The sequence below is a fragment of the Amblyomma americanum genome, chromosome 8 (genome assembly GCF_052857255.1).
Source record: "Amblyomma americanum isolate KBUSLIRL-KWMA chromosome 8, ASM5285725v1, whole genome shotgun sequence".
In the NCBI taxonomy this organism is placed as follows: Eukaryota; Metazoa; Arthropoda; class Arachnida; order Ixodida; family Ixodidae; genus Amblyomma; species Amblyomma americanum.
Genome location: NC_135504.1, coordinates 2,072,859 through 2,087,177, shown reverse-complemented (window position 1 = coordinate 2,087,177; position 14,319 = coordinate 2,072,859). Strand labels below are relative to the sequence as shown.

Below are 14,319 nucleotides of genomic sequence, written 5' to 3'. Positions count from 1 at the left end.
TGAAACAGAGATCAGAGATTTCAGGTTAAAAGAAGTAAAGTTCATTCGCAGAGAATAGCCCCTAAAACGCCAGCGAAGCATGAAGCTCAAATACCAATGCCGTTACGCTCAAAGGGAGCAATTTTTTTTTAAGCTGTAAATGTTACAAGTTGTAAATCGGAGATCCAGCGAGTTCAGAAAGATTTTAGCGCCAAGGGCCTAATACATTTAATCAGTTGTATGTCTGACACTTTCTTGCATAAGAGGAACCCGCAAAATGAATAGAATATGCCTTCTTTGGCACAAGTATAGAAATACTAAGTATTTCCGGTCGCAAAAATTAAGAATCGATGAGGGGCACCGGAGCCGCTAGTTATATCTCCACACCACTTATAGACGTTCATACGATTTCGGAAACAAGTTGCGACGTCCACTGAATTTTAAACCACAATTGTTTTCGGCGTCATTTGCGATAGCAACCATTCCTCGTGATCATCACCCGGCTATGCCATCAACCAGCACAGCCCTGTAGAGTCCAGTGCAGAAAAGTCTCTGTCCGTTACTTTCGATCGGCGGCCACCCGATCCCCTTGTGTCTCCTTCGTGCGCGTGTCCGTCGGCGGCCAGCCAAACAAAACCTGATTATTGGAACTGACCAGCTAGCTCAGCAACATATTTCTCCCAGTCTGAGGCATTAACATAATAATAACCATAATAATCGGACCAACTACGAACACTGCAGGAAAAAGGAGCCTCCCATACCCTGCCCTGCGATAGATGTTTCTGGCATATCCCCGCAAATTCCCTAATCTGATCTGCTTACCTGCCTCCCTATTTGCAACTGCTGTCTTACCTTATCTCGGAATGCACTGTGTCGCCTTAACGTGCCGTCTATTGTCTGATCTGTGCCTTGAACATCTTCCTAAGGGCCATTTTCTCTTGAAGATTTCATGCAGACTGACATTAACTAGTTTTTTTTTCCTTAACCCAAGCTACTGCGTTTTCATCTTTCAACAAGTGCTTCGGTTTCTTGGAATGGCTCGTTGCGCTGTTAGAGATTGACTCAACGAAAGTGTCAGGTTATTTTGGCCATTTTAGCACTAATTTCAGTTAGAATGGCTGCGTCAAATAAGCAAAAAGACATAGAGACAAAATAATCTTTCTGTTGCGCAAAGAAAGAACATGACGATCATTAGCAGATGGGCCTGGAAGGTCGATTTCGCCCTCTTGGTCACGGGCCTCCTCCCAAGGAGAGAATGAGGGACGGACTGTTCTGTACGCTGGCCACGTCTGTACGTTGTGATGCAAATCCGCTTCCAAATGGCGGCATTGGTCACATTTTGCGGGGGATCGCAGATGGAAAATGCTGGCAGTTTGGGCGAGATGGAGTTAGCCTGGATTAGCCTCAAGATTGAGTCATCGTCGTCAGTGAGCCGTTTGTGACAGGGCGTGTACTGCTTCCCGGCTTGTCTATAGTATTTAATACTGTCGCTGTAATCCATTGCTCTCTGACATTGTCCTTCAGCAGGGTGGGGTGAGGATGCCGCCGACGCACGGTTCATGCACTCCCGGCAGCGCACATTCGTGTACTTGTTCCTGGTGTTACCCTCATGCCGTGATCCTCACACGACACGGATTTGAGGAGAGGAGGGTTGGAGTTGCTCACATGAAGCTTAGTCTCTGCACTGGTGCACTGCAAGCACTTGTAGGCAGTTTGCGAATCGGTGCTTGTCCCTGTGATGTCCTGACTGCGACAAGCTGTATCGAGTGCTAAGGCTATGGAGCTAAATTTCCCGTCGTCGAGGTCAGATTTACAGACTACCCTTGTTGCGGCTCGTTCGGAACCCACAATCACCGCACCGATCACTGCTAAGCCCGGTTCAGGATCTACGGCCGCACCTGACTACAGTATGTCTCGTCTTTCGCCAAAAGTGCGGGTTAAGACTTTTTTGCTATCTTTGTGCGCCCCATATCACACGGTAAGCGTCTTGTATTGACATGCCCGAGGATCCTTACCGGGATGAGCTCCTATCCCGCTTGGTCTTTTTCGGGGCAGCGGTAGCCTAGGCTGTTCAGCAAGTGACAACCCCTTAAGGTCGGGCTAATTCTTTTGATCTGGTCAGCGTGTTGGGCCCCGCTCATTCGTCTACTGTGTTGTGCATCTCTACCGATGTAAAAGCACCACAGAAAACACTTTCAACAGATTTTCCTGCAGTAATTTGGCACCTGTCAAGGCGCCAAGATTTTGCAGTAACTACCGGATTTTCTTAGTATTATGCACTGCCCTGCTCTGCACAACAGAGCCAGTTCTGTCGCGACAACCGATGAACAGAGATTACTGCAACAAAGTCTATTGTATTCTTCAACTGGTATAGTTGCACGAGATTGGATGCACTAGCATACAGAGGGGCTCTAAGAGCCGTTTTGAATGCGATCCTCAAAGTGTTGCTGACCCGTATTAACTGATAATGGGTTAAGCTTTTGATGGTATGTGATGCAGCCGACTAATAAGGCATCGATCATATGCAGAAATGTTCATTTCTACGGAAGAATAGTTTACAACCAAACTGACTTTCCAGCACTGCAAGTACTCAGCTTACTTCAGAGGTGCAGCAATAAGTGCTGGACAGACTTGTGACATTACACGCAAAAAAGAGATTACACAGTAGTTCAAGTAATTAAAGGCGCGCAAAATAGATATGCGCACATTTTTATCGTGCCGACTACTGTTTGGAGAGCTCCCAATCTGCACCTGCTTGGCCACCGTTATCAAACACGCTATTGCCTTAGGAAAGGCGGTGTAGTTTGTGTGGACAGGTAGATAAAACTTAGCGCTCCTGCTGCGCCCTATTGCAATTGATGAAGCCGATAATCAATCTTCATAGCGACCGCCGTCGCAAATAACAACAATTAAAAAATTGAAGAAATCTTCCCACTGGTAAATCGTACGCCTGCAGAAGAACTACAGCTATAAGGTGAGTGATTAATGTATATTAAATATTTTTTAGCAGTCTGTAGGAAATTCATACTGTCCAAGCGGCGTGACAGAGACGACGAAAAGGCACTCTATACATGCCAACCGACCTTCACTGAGTTCAGCGTCTTCGCCGTGTGACGTGGTCGAAACAAGTTCGGGCTCAGTACATGTTGAGCTGTGCAGTGCATGCTTCTTCCAGAGCTGCTTCTAGTCTGCCATGCCCGTAGCTCCCATGAGAGGCAAAGAGTGCGCGATGCCTCTACGGGAGCGCAGCACGCGGTTTCTGCTGCGCCTGTGAGTAAAATGTCATCTGCGTTTTTGCATTCCTTCCAAGCTTTAGGCACGAGAAGTAATCGCCGCTAAAACTGTTCACTGCGTTGTTGGAAACTTACAAAGGGGTTCGAGCAGACAAAAGAAAAACGCGATCGGTACCAGTTGAATGGGTTACAATGGGTGCCTTTATTTGAGAGCAGCCCTCAATAAATACAAAAAACGGTGGTGTCTTTCAGCCATATGCCTAGGAACGGCTCATTCTTCTTTAAACGTTCCAATTCCATGAAAAAGAACGTTTTTTAATGTACTGCTTCATTGTTTTTTTGGCTTGTTTTAGCCGCGGTACTTCTTTCATTAATGGAAGGAATACGGCGAGAGAAAAAGGATGGCTGCATTGACGTTGAATAGCGGACAGCGCCTACAGTTATACTGTGTATGGAAGCCGACCACAGCAGACGACTTCCAACTATGCGTACATTTAACAGAGTTTATTAACGAAAGGCTTTTCACGTGTGAACTGTCATGCCGTTCTATTACAAGAGTTATAGAACCTGCTTGAAGCCGTGTGTGAAAACTGAGTACGTAACGCATTTATTATTCTTCTCGTCCATCCCCGCTACGGACCCACACATCATTAATGTCAGAGTGCAGCGCGATGGTGCCGCTATGGCTACTGGCAGCTCCAAGGATAATTGGCTGGCCAAACTTGTTTATCGCAGCGCACAATACGACACACACTTAACCACGGCCTAAGACTGCCTGTGTAACGGTAAAAAGGCAGTCTTAGTTTTCACGCTAACACTCGCAAAACGAAATAAAAAGAAAGTCAAAATAGATATGCGTAAATACCCATGGTGCCCGGAGGTTTTGTACCAGTCAATGGCGCCGCACCTTTGGCCTGGCAACCAGCGACACGCATTTCTAAAGCGCAACATTTCTCTAGGCGTATTAGAACGCGATAAATTCTGGATTTTGCGGTCAGGAGATATTGTTCAAGCCAACGCGCGCATCTTGACTAGGCGGAACGATTCGCCGCCGCAGTTAGATGGGCCCAGGTTGAATGTGAGGTCGTGGGCGAGCCAGACCAATGTGCGCGTGTTGAGGGGGTCCAGGCGCGTTAGCAAGCTCCGGGCCTTGGTCATCTGCAATGGAAACCAATCCCATTTACGCTTTCCTGCCACGGGGCAACGCACTTGCGGACTCCCTTTTTTCCTGCACTAATATTTCAGAGATTATTGGGAGGACATATAGCACGTGTCTCAGGAAAGCCCGCCACTAATTTTTAAACTTACGCTTTTTCAGGCATAAACATGACTCTATGTTTATGGCATATGAATACAGATGATGGCTGATATCAAGAAATGATGTGAATTATGGCAACCAGGAATACAGCTAACTGATTCCAGATAGCTAACGTTTATCTATAGCACTAAGGAGGCTGGTTGAAACAGGGGATTTGTAATGTGCCGTTGGTAATAGCCCTATCAGTTTTTATAATTTCCAAAGTGGCAATAAACTCAACGGTGCCGCTGAACAAGTTTTGGCCGTCAAGAGCCGAAAGGCGCACGGCTGCGAAAAAGCGCGCCTCTTTGGCGAGTTCATGCCCCCCTCGTTTATGTAACTCCGTGGTGCATGTGCTGGACGCGACCTCCTCTGTCCCGCCCGCGCTGCGGTGCTCGCCGCCGGGCGCTGCTCCAACCGACAAGAGAGATGTGAGCTCACGTGACACACGCGTAATGGAGTGATATGCGCCGCTGAGTCGAGCATTTCGAAAGCGAGCGCCGTTTGCCCCCAGATAACCTCAATTCATTGTGCCACAGCGCCAAAGGTAATCAATCACACTTTCAGAATTCCAAACACTAATATGCCTACTGTTAACGATCTGCTACAAATCTCCAGTTGAAATTAATCGCTTAATTCCTAAAGGCAAAAAATTAACCAGAGAAATTAGTTAACCATAATGCTGACAACATCCTTCGCACGTTCTCCGATATCCGGCAGCACTGTTATTATTTGACTATAGAACTCGTCTTTATTCCTCATAAAGCACATTAAAAAAATTTTGCAGCGAGCTTCCCTGAAACCCTTCCAGTCTATGACATAACGTGGATATGGGACTGCATGCAGTTCCGCACATAAATCTGAGATGAATGGAAGCGCATTTGCATGTACGGACAGGGAAGCGCGGCCGTTGTTTGCAAAGCCAACTCACCTTTTGTTTAATTTTGTACGACAGTATATTTAAGTTTCATTGCAGGTTAGCATTGACACAGCAAAATATAAACTCCCAAGCTGTGAGACCTGACGTTTAGGAAGAAAAATTACATGGAATAGCCTGGGGTTTTCCAGCGTGTTGCGCTGACATCGCGCAACAGGCAGGCGTTTTTGCATTTCATCTTTACCGAAAAACGCTCCCTGTTACGGGTATCGCACCCCCTGCCTAGGTATCAGCACGCAGGATCCAGCCGCACTGAAGCCCAGCGGTCGGTGTACAGCAAAATGCTCACATAAGTTCCCAACAAGAGAAGACAACGAAAAAAAAGAGAAAAGGAAGGAGCAATTATTGAATTTCCATTAATTAGTATCTTCATGAAGTGTATTCCGCATCCGTAGTATAGGGTGTCTAAAATTTCACATTGAGGATTTCTTTAAAGCAAGCGATAAGCAGTACAATAATGGTGATTCAGCATGCAGGTTAAGCGACCAAGCAGGCCTGAAGTGAGACTGCTACTGACCGTCGTTAGTTGAGAATGAACAAACACCTATTAGTGTGCAACGGCTAATCCGACCGGTACCAACCCCGAGCAAAATGGTCCGTTGTCTGTTCCCTTGTCTGTTCGCCTATAGTGCGAGCGCTCCGTCCTGCGGCACTACCCGCTCATCGTCTTCTGCGTGGCACTAATCCGGTGGTTCTGACCCGAGCAAAATCGTCTCTTGCGTGACCGCAGCTGGCCTAGCGCGCTCATATCGCCGTGTTCTACGTGGCACAAATCCGTGCGAAAGCACGGATTCGAATGTAGTAAGCATTCGCTGTAGCTATAATTCCGCAGTTGGCTCAAACCGAGCCTCGCTGAGGAGGTCCCCTTGAGGCGGCTGAAGGTGGAGTCGTCTGCCATCACATACCTCCGAGGTCACTCGGCAGTGCGTACTAGGGACATGGCCAGGATTGGTTCACGCAGGAGTTTTTTTCGGATCCCGTGCTGTCCCACCGTTGCCCGTGGCTCACCGACAGTGCGCACGCTCTCCGTTTCTCATTATTTTCCATCAAACTGGATTCAATGGACGCGTTTAGTCCTCGCTAATGCCCCTTTACAGTTCAACACTTTATGCGTGCGGCATTACGAAATAAAAACTGAAATATAAATTTCTATTTACGGAATTTAGAGTGTATGTTTCCTTGGGCGAATTAATGTGCTAGCATTCGTAGACTAGTTTATTCGCACATGTTTTTTAGCACGCTAGAGTTCGGAGATAATTTCCGCTCCGCTAAACTTTCAATTTATTCCACGTTACTGCGCCTGCATGCTGTTTAATACAGGCGTAAGACTCCTAGCATCTCCAAACAATACGCATTCATTGCCTCTTGCGTTCCGTGCAAAAGGCGTAGAGGAACATGCGAAGCTGATAACTACTTTCCTTTCGCTTTCGGCTATCCAAATGTAAGACTCAGCATCCACAGCAGCTTCGTCACATTTGGCGAGGGATTCGCGCAGGTTTTTACAGTCTGGCATACGTATTTACGCGGATAGAGTGAAACATTTAGATTCGATTATCTCCAAACACGTGCCTGCTAGGAGGAGTTCTGGCTAAGAAAAAGGTTTAAAATGTGGGAGGCAAATATTTTTTTTAATATAAACAAGCATGCTAACACAAGTGTAGCAAGTGAAGAGATTTTAGTTCACAGAAAAGTTGGCAGGGAATTCAGTCTTTCAGTTTCACGCTCGTGGCCCAATAAGCAAGCACCAAATGGCTTTTTGTGCTGCTCATCGTACCCGAATCTAATTTTAAAAACTCATAAAAAACATGCAGTGGACTCAGCACTTGTATATCACGCCCTCAGGTTAAAACAGGCAGCTTAACTTTCTTACTGTCCCATTAATAAATATCACAGCAGCAATCAGGTATATTCGGCTGATGTGTTTCTCTTCTATCGAGATGAATTAGAGCTATTGCTGAGCCAGTCCTGCCCTTGTAGCTTCCAGCGCCGTAGCAACGACTGTCGTGACAGAAAATATATCCGTGACAGGTGTTGCTTGTAAAAAACATCCCCTTGATTGGGCAGGATTCGTGCGGTCCACTTCGCCGATACAGCACCAGTGAGCGATGGCAGCTGAATTTCCGGTAGCGCTATTACTGCTTTTGTGGTGCTGCCTCTTGGAACTACACTCTGAACGAAAATACAGCTTTAAGTTTGGCCATCGATGTCTACAACTCACACCCTCCTGCCCTCATAAAGAGCGTCTGGCAGCAACAAACCCCCACTATTTATGCACATTTGCATACGGTCTTAAAAGACGGATTGAACGGAAATGATTACTACCCTGCTGACGAAATCTCTTTCACTGAATAACAAATGTTGTGTAAGTCAGATAGAAAACAGTATGTCTTTAAGCAAAAATCTGCTTATGACGTAGATACCGCAACAGAGATAACAGGTGTGACATCTTCTGACCCAGACTGGTCCTCGCCAAACGTGTTCGGTTCAGACTAACCTTGCACTCCACGGTCCGCGTCATCTCGAACGAAGCCACTCCCGTCACAGCGCCATCCGAGTAGCCGGCGAAAAAGCAGCAGCCATCCGGCAGGTACTTCAAGTCACGACTGGTGGAAACGGGCCGGAACACTCCGCTCAGGCATTTCTGCGAGGCGGTAACCACGCTGTATGTACACAGGCGCGAACAAAATTACACGCTTCGCCATGTACGACGGCGAAAAACTGCGTGAGAAACATTTGCAGAACTCCCATCAGAGCGGCGACAAGAGTATCAGTTTCAAATGGTCTGAAAGAACTTGCTTCCTCGGCGCTTGCCTTGCCTTCGGATGTTTTCCTGTAGAGTTACCGGTCATGTGAGGATTAAGCGGTCTTATTATTGCAAGGGGGGGGGGGGGGGATAAGTTTAGTGTTCAAAGCGAGAGGACGACGCGAGAGCGAACCTACACGAAGGTGGCCCCTATCGTGTGATGCGACACATAGTTGCACCAGAGAAACCTTGTCCAGCTTTCTCGGGCAAAAATTTTTGAAAAATGCAAAATTGTAAGACGCTGTTATGTAAATATTGAAGTTAGTGGTCCATTATTCTTACATGTATCAAAACCATACCTTTCGAACGTTTCATTCATTGCATCGAGCACAGCTTTGCAAGTTTTAAGGGATTTGAGGAAACAACCCAAGCAGCACAATGCATCTGCCCAATGTTGGATATGTATCGGCAAAGACCGGTCCTACAAAGGACCGCCATATGCCAATATATCCCCAATGTTGGGCCGATGCCCTGTGCTGCTAGCGAACCATCAAGTTGTGCTTGTTCGCCATTTTTTTTTTAGATGATGGACATTCGATGAACATACGGTATTACTGTCGGTGTCACTTCATTTTTTGTTTATGATGTTTTCTTCCTCTCTTTAACTTTCTGCAGGAATGTCTCAGCGATTGGCACGACAACATGCTGAGGATACTGTGCTTTTCTTAGCCTGTTAATCTGCTTAGAACTAAGTTCAATCATATGAATGCAGGACTTCTTTAGTGCCGAATGAAAGCATGGGTTTGCTATTGCTGTCTTTACTCTTTTCTGAGTGAGCAGAATCATACTGTTGTAATTCCTTTTGCCTTGATTCTATGCCTATTCTTGATTCTATGTCAGGCGTGGTTTGAGGGCTTCCAGCAATGTGTGAATGTAAAGTTTGTTTTTGTTTGGCTTATTTGGATTTAACGTCCCAAAGCAACTCAGGCTATGAGGGACGCCGTAATGAAGATCTCCGGAAATATCGACCACCTGGGGTTCTTTAACGTGCACTGACATCGCACAGCACACGGGCCTGTGGAATTTCGCCTCCATCGAAATTCGACCACAGCGGCTGGGATCGAACCCGCGTCTTTCGGGCCAGCAGCCGAGCGCCATAACCAACTGAGCCCCCGCGGCGACCCAAATGTAAAGTAGAGAATGACCAGTTCCACATATATGGGCATTAACCCATTGTCGATATCACGTCGTACTCTTAAGGCGGAGCTTAAGGGTCCCCTCCAGTTTTTTTTTCTTTTAATTTCATTCTCGAAAAGCGTCGTTTTTAGACAGCAAATTATGTTGTAAGCACCGAGGGCGCAGCAGAAGATTACATTATCGATTCATATGTTGCGCGTCAAGTGGTGATAAAAAAAAACAACATAACAATCCCTGCCTGCCGCATATATAGGCGTTTGTTCGCGGCTCTAAAGCTTACTATTTATGGTATATTGTTGTGAGTTTTTTCACTATCGTCATGAAGGAAGTACGCCGGGACAGCTACAAGTCCTGTGGTGTGTAGGGTCGAAATTATTTTCTGTACAGCTGTCGCTCCGCCATTTCTCAAACTGGGTTTTGAGCCCTCAAATGTTTTGCATGCCACTCTCGGAAGCCTTTCCAGTGGGTAAAAATTGCGGGGGGCACTTCAGCTCAGCCTTAAAGGTATGACACGACAGCGCCAATACGCGGAATTGGTCTTCCTCGACTTTGCACTTATAGATTATTCTCTGGGCGTCCTCGTACCATTCCTGGCGCAGCGATACGAGGGGCGCCGCCGCCAAGTGATGCGCCACTGCCCAGCGATGGCAGGTGGCAGCACTGGTGGGGCTTGTGGGGCCCTCTTATTACTTTACTCACTGGGCATGGTCGATTCCCCTTCTGCTTCAAATAAATTGGCTTATCCCTTTCTTCGATTTGCTCATGCGGTGTTTTGTGCGAAGATGTCAGTCATTACTTCCGGAATTGCTCCCTTACTGCTCCTTTAGTTTCCCGTTTAAAGCCTCTATGCTCATCTGACATTGCACTGTCTACTTACCCCTCTCTTTTGAATAGCCCTGCTGCTTGTGCGGTTATGATTCAAATGGGTCATCTCATCAGCAGCACAATTCCTACACATTCCCGATGAGTACCTTCGTCACTACCATGTTTACTGCACAAGCTCTGTACAGAGAAGTGTTCTGTGTTCCCTTGCTGGACAATGATATATCTCTCTGTGGTCTGACACTGTGTTTGAACCAACTGTGCCTGTGACTTTATCTGTGCTGACATTATCTGTGACTTTATCTGTGCTTCTGACTGTCTGTGGTGTCTGGACCAACTGTGCCTGTGGATTTATCTGTGCTGACATTCTCTCTGACTTTATCTGTGCTTCTGTCTGTTCTGTGCCTTTGGGGTTATATGTTTTTTTTGTTTGTTGTTTCTATTTTCCTGCTTTTCTCTTTAAATTAAGTTTTATTTAGCGTTTAGCTCCTTTTCTTTCTTTTTATTGGCTTTAAGCCTGGTAAAGCGTTGCTGGTCCGGGCTCCCTCTCTCTTCCATTTATGTTTTTTTTTTCTATTTTTTTCTGAGAGGACCAATAAAAAAAAGGTTGCTCTTCCCGAGCAACCTCTAGCGGTTAATTATTAATTTAACTGCCACCTGCCACAGTGGGTTACTTATATGAGGATTCTTAGTGGATTTTTTTTTTTTACAAACGGCCAACGACAACGGTGACAACAGCACGGTGACGCTGACAACAGCGCCGGCTTTTCTGCTACACAATGTTCTTAACGCTATCGCGTGAAAAGTGGCATAATTGGGAATCGGGTCTACCCGCCCTACTCCGAAGCGACGAATATTTTTAACCGTCTGGTGCAAAGAATTGAATTTTGCTGATTTTACTCACCGTTTCAAAGTTGCCGCTGGACCGTTGGGTAACAGCCGTCTGCGCTAGCCCTTGGGGCGTCTGGGTTATCGCGCTCGTGTTGATCCCGTGAAATATATCCATCCTTAGGCTGAGTGTTAGGGCAAATACAGTTTCCGGGTTGGTTATATTTGCGATCAATCGCACAGCGTCCTCCTGCAAACCGAAAACGGAGGATAGGTGTGTTGAGGCTGCCATAAACAAATTACTGGCATGACACGAGACACCATACCACGCCCCGCCTCTGTAAAAAATGATTCAGAAATTTTCATTGTGCTAAATATTCGCCGCCACACTGCTTAAAAACACATTGCTTGAGCGCACTCCCCCCCCCCCCCCCCCCCCCCCCCCCCTTAATGGCAGAGAGCATAAAATCCAACTATGCGTCAGAAGTGTTACGATGGTAACCATTTTTCTCAGAGCCAAAAGTTCTGTGAGGATGACTGTCACCAAGTCGGGCAGGCTGCAGCTTAAGCTCAAAAACCTTGCGCTCCAGTTTGTTCTGAAACGGCGGTGTTAGAGAGCTACCTTACATTGTGTCTGCCTCTCGGCTTGGGCACTCGTTGACGTTTTATTTAAGATTGGCGTTGACTTTCCTTCGACATGCTGTCTTTAATGAACCAAGTGCTAACAGCAAAATATTTGTGCCCTCGACTGCCCTCCATTTGACGAGTGCCCCTTGAGGCAGCACTTCGCCGCTTGAATTGACCACCCGCAACCGTTGCTAAGATTCTCCTAGCTTGGCCTCACACAGGCTTGGACCTCCTACAGAAGACTTTCTTTGGGCATTCTCTGTTACCGTCTCGAATAAAACACGCCGACCTGAATAGTGGGATATATTTATTTATACTAAGCTCCTGCTCTCTTTTCGTTAGCCCATATCATCTCCCTCTCATCGTGTAGCACAGCCAACCGATTATTGTCGGGTTAACCTGCTTGCCTTTCCTTGCTTCTGTTTCACTCTGTATCTCATATTCTTTGGAGACACTTACATTGGTTCAGAGTAGCAGACCAGGGACACCCCAAACAACTTCTATGTATAGCTGGGTAGTAAAACATTGAGCCCGTGAAAGATGCTCACCTAAAAAGAAGAGCATTTCTTGCCTTTCAGCCTTTCATCTACACAGCATAACTTTGCTTGGGAGGGTTTCTCAGCTGCTTGTTTTAAAAGTGCTTGTTCACAAACTTAAATTTAGTGGCCAGTTATGTTTTATTCTAATAAAAATGCAACTGTTTCGTGGAGAATGCCTCTGAATTTCTCTAATTGCTAGTGATAATCATGCAAACGTGACGCGTTAAATTATGTTGATATTAATATGAAATTGTGCCTAATGGTGTTAATATTTTATCCGCTTAGCATTACTCTACATTGCCTCTTACAAACCAGAGTTCCAATTCGCAGTGATAACGTTGCAGAGTTCTGATTCGAAGCAATCCTCCATTTCTGAAAATAATTTTTGAAGATTGCGTTAGTTTATTAGCTTCATTAAGAAGTACGTCCGAACGAAAAGTAGTTTGCTACCTGGCGTTGTTCCTGGTAGGATGGATAATGCGACAAGAATACCTGCGCACTTCTTATTCAAATTATATTGAAAAGTTTTCATATGGCATGACATTTCATTAGGGCAATATCAAAATTCAGCAGATTTCGTCAATCATTGGGCTTCGGCAGGCAACAACAGAATGTGTGCGTATAGAGCGAGTGGACCTCCACGATGCTCTTTCCACCCGCAGCGAAAGTGTCCGGAAGGAAGTGCCCATAGAAAGCATGGCGATGCTGTAGAACTGTACACAGCAGTTTTGAGTCTTTGTGTGGCTTGCTGTACTGTTACGTCTGTTTTAGAGTTCGATAATTCAGGCAGTGTGCGTGCCGTTCTACCGTGACATCTAAGAGCGCGTCATAGGACTTTTCTTTGTCACGTACTTCTATGAAAGCTGTGACTACAAGGCAGAGCATAGAGGATTAAGGAAAAGCTTTTTTGCATTTTTCTCATCGCGTGGAACCAGACACACATGAAAATGGCATCTGGTCCACTGAGTGACGTGCGCAAAGATATCTCTTGCCAACGTCTTTATTTTCTAATACTAGCAAACCCCATTTTCGTCCACGTGTAATGTTTCATAGTCGGTGGGCATCCATACATGCCAGTTAAAGATGTTTGGTTCCGGTTATGCCCGCAGAGTGCGTGCGCTGTGCTCGTTTTCTCCTGTTCAAAAAATAAATCGCTTTGCCTACAAGAAAATCTTTGGAATGCTCATGTCCCGCTTTTGTGAATAAATTATAAAACTAGTGCGCAGAGAACAATCCGGCTAGCATCTAACAATTAACTTTTTTTCCCTGCGGAACATGAGCCACAAACGAGTCGCAAGCTCTCACAAACTGCAGCTGCTAAACCGTTACCTGAAGGAAGTAACACATATTCAATCAATCAATGAATTCTTTGTTTCTAACGAAGAGTTGGAGGCTCATCAGGGGAGAAAAGCTGTGCGCGACAGATTGGGGCAGCAGCACGTAAACACTGAGCATAACACTGAACACATATGGTACAATTTCGTATATAGGAATGTGCTTTCACCTAAGTGCCGTTCAGTGCATGGATATAGGTCTATTATATTGCTGTGAAATTTCATTACGTTCATTGTAGAATAATATTGATAATACAATTTGTCAAAAAAGCATACAGGACGGAAACACTGAACAAAAAATGAAAATACAATCAACATTATGTGCACAAAACGTGGCACCGCTTGCAAAACCTTTCGCGCATATGTTTTCTGTTCAGAGTGCTTAATATTTAAGATTTTCATGCAGGGAGTTATTCAATAAAAATGGCAATTCGGACGGGAGTAACTGGAACATGTAATTAGTGGACCCACGTGGTATTAGCAATCTGTCAGATCCACGGGTGCGATAGTCACTTTCCTGTCTGTTTTTAAATGCGATATAATTTTTAGGGGGCTCTTCAAGTTTTCATCAGAAACTAAGTGACATTCCAATAGACGGAAGCCAAATTCTTGCAACCTCAGTTATGTTATATAGCGTGAATAGTGGTGCAGATGAATGTAAGTAGCACACAGTGTTTCCATTTTCATAGAGGCCAAGCGTGGCTGCGCATTTACTATTTATGAAAAATAACCTTGGAAATACATTTATTGTATGGTGCGCAGTTGTTGACAATGTTGTTTCCT

The 14,319-nt window shown here is 45.6% G+C and overlaps 2 protein-coding genes across 4 annotated transcripts in view; one reads left to right on the top strand and one right to left on the bottom strand.

Moving 5' to 3' along the window:
* The window catches only part of LOC144100790 (uncharacterized), a 272,474-nt gene that overhangs the window by 36,531 nt on the left and 221,624 nt on the right, over positions 1–14,319 (top strand). The window lies entirely within an intron of this gene.
* Positions 3,411–14,319, bottom strand: part of LOC144100785 (uncharacterized) — a 23,426-nt gene continuing 12,517 nt past the window's right edge. Inside the window, exons 8-10 of the mRNA XM_077633636.1 lie at positions 11,113–11,286; positions 7,941–8,087; positions 3,411–4,370 (exon numbers count right to left, since the gene is read on the bottom strand). Of these exons, the coding sequence (XP_077489762.1) occupies positions 4,221–4,370; positions 7,941–8,087; positions 11,113–11,286 (471 nt within the window). The 3' untranslated portion in view covers positions 3,411–4,220. The remainder of the gene's footprint in view (positions 4,371–7,940; positions 8,088–11,112; positions 11,287–14,319) is intronic.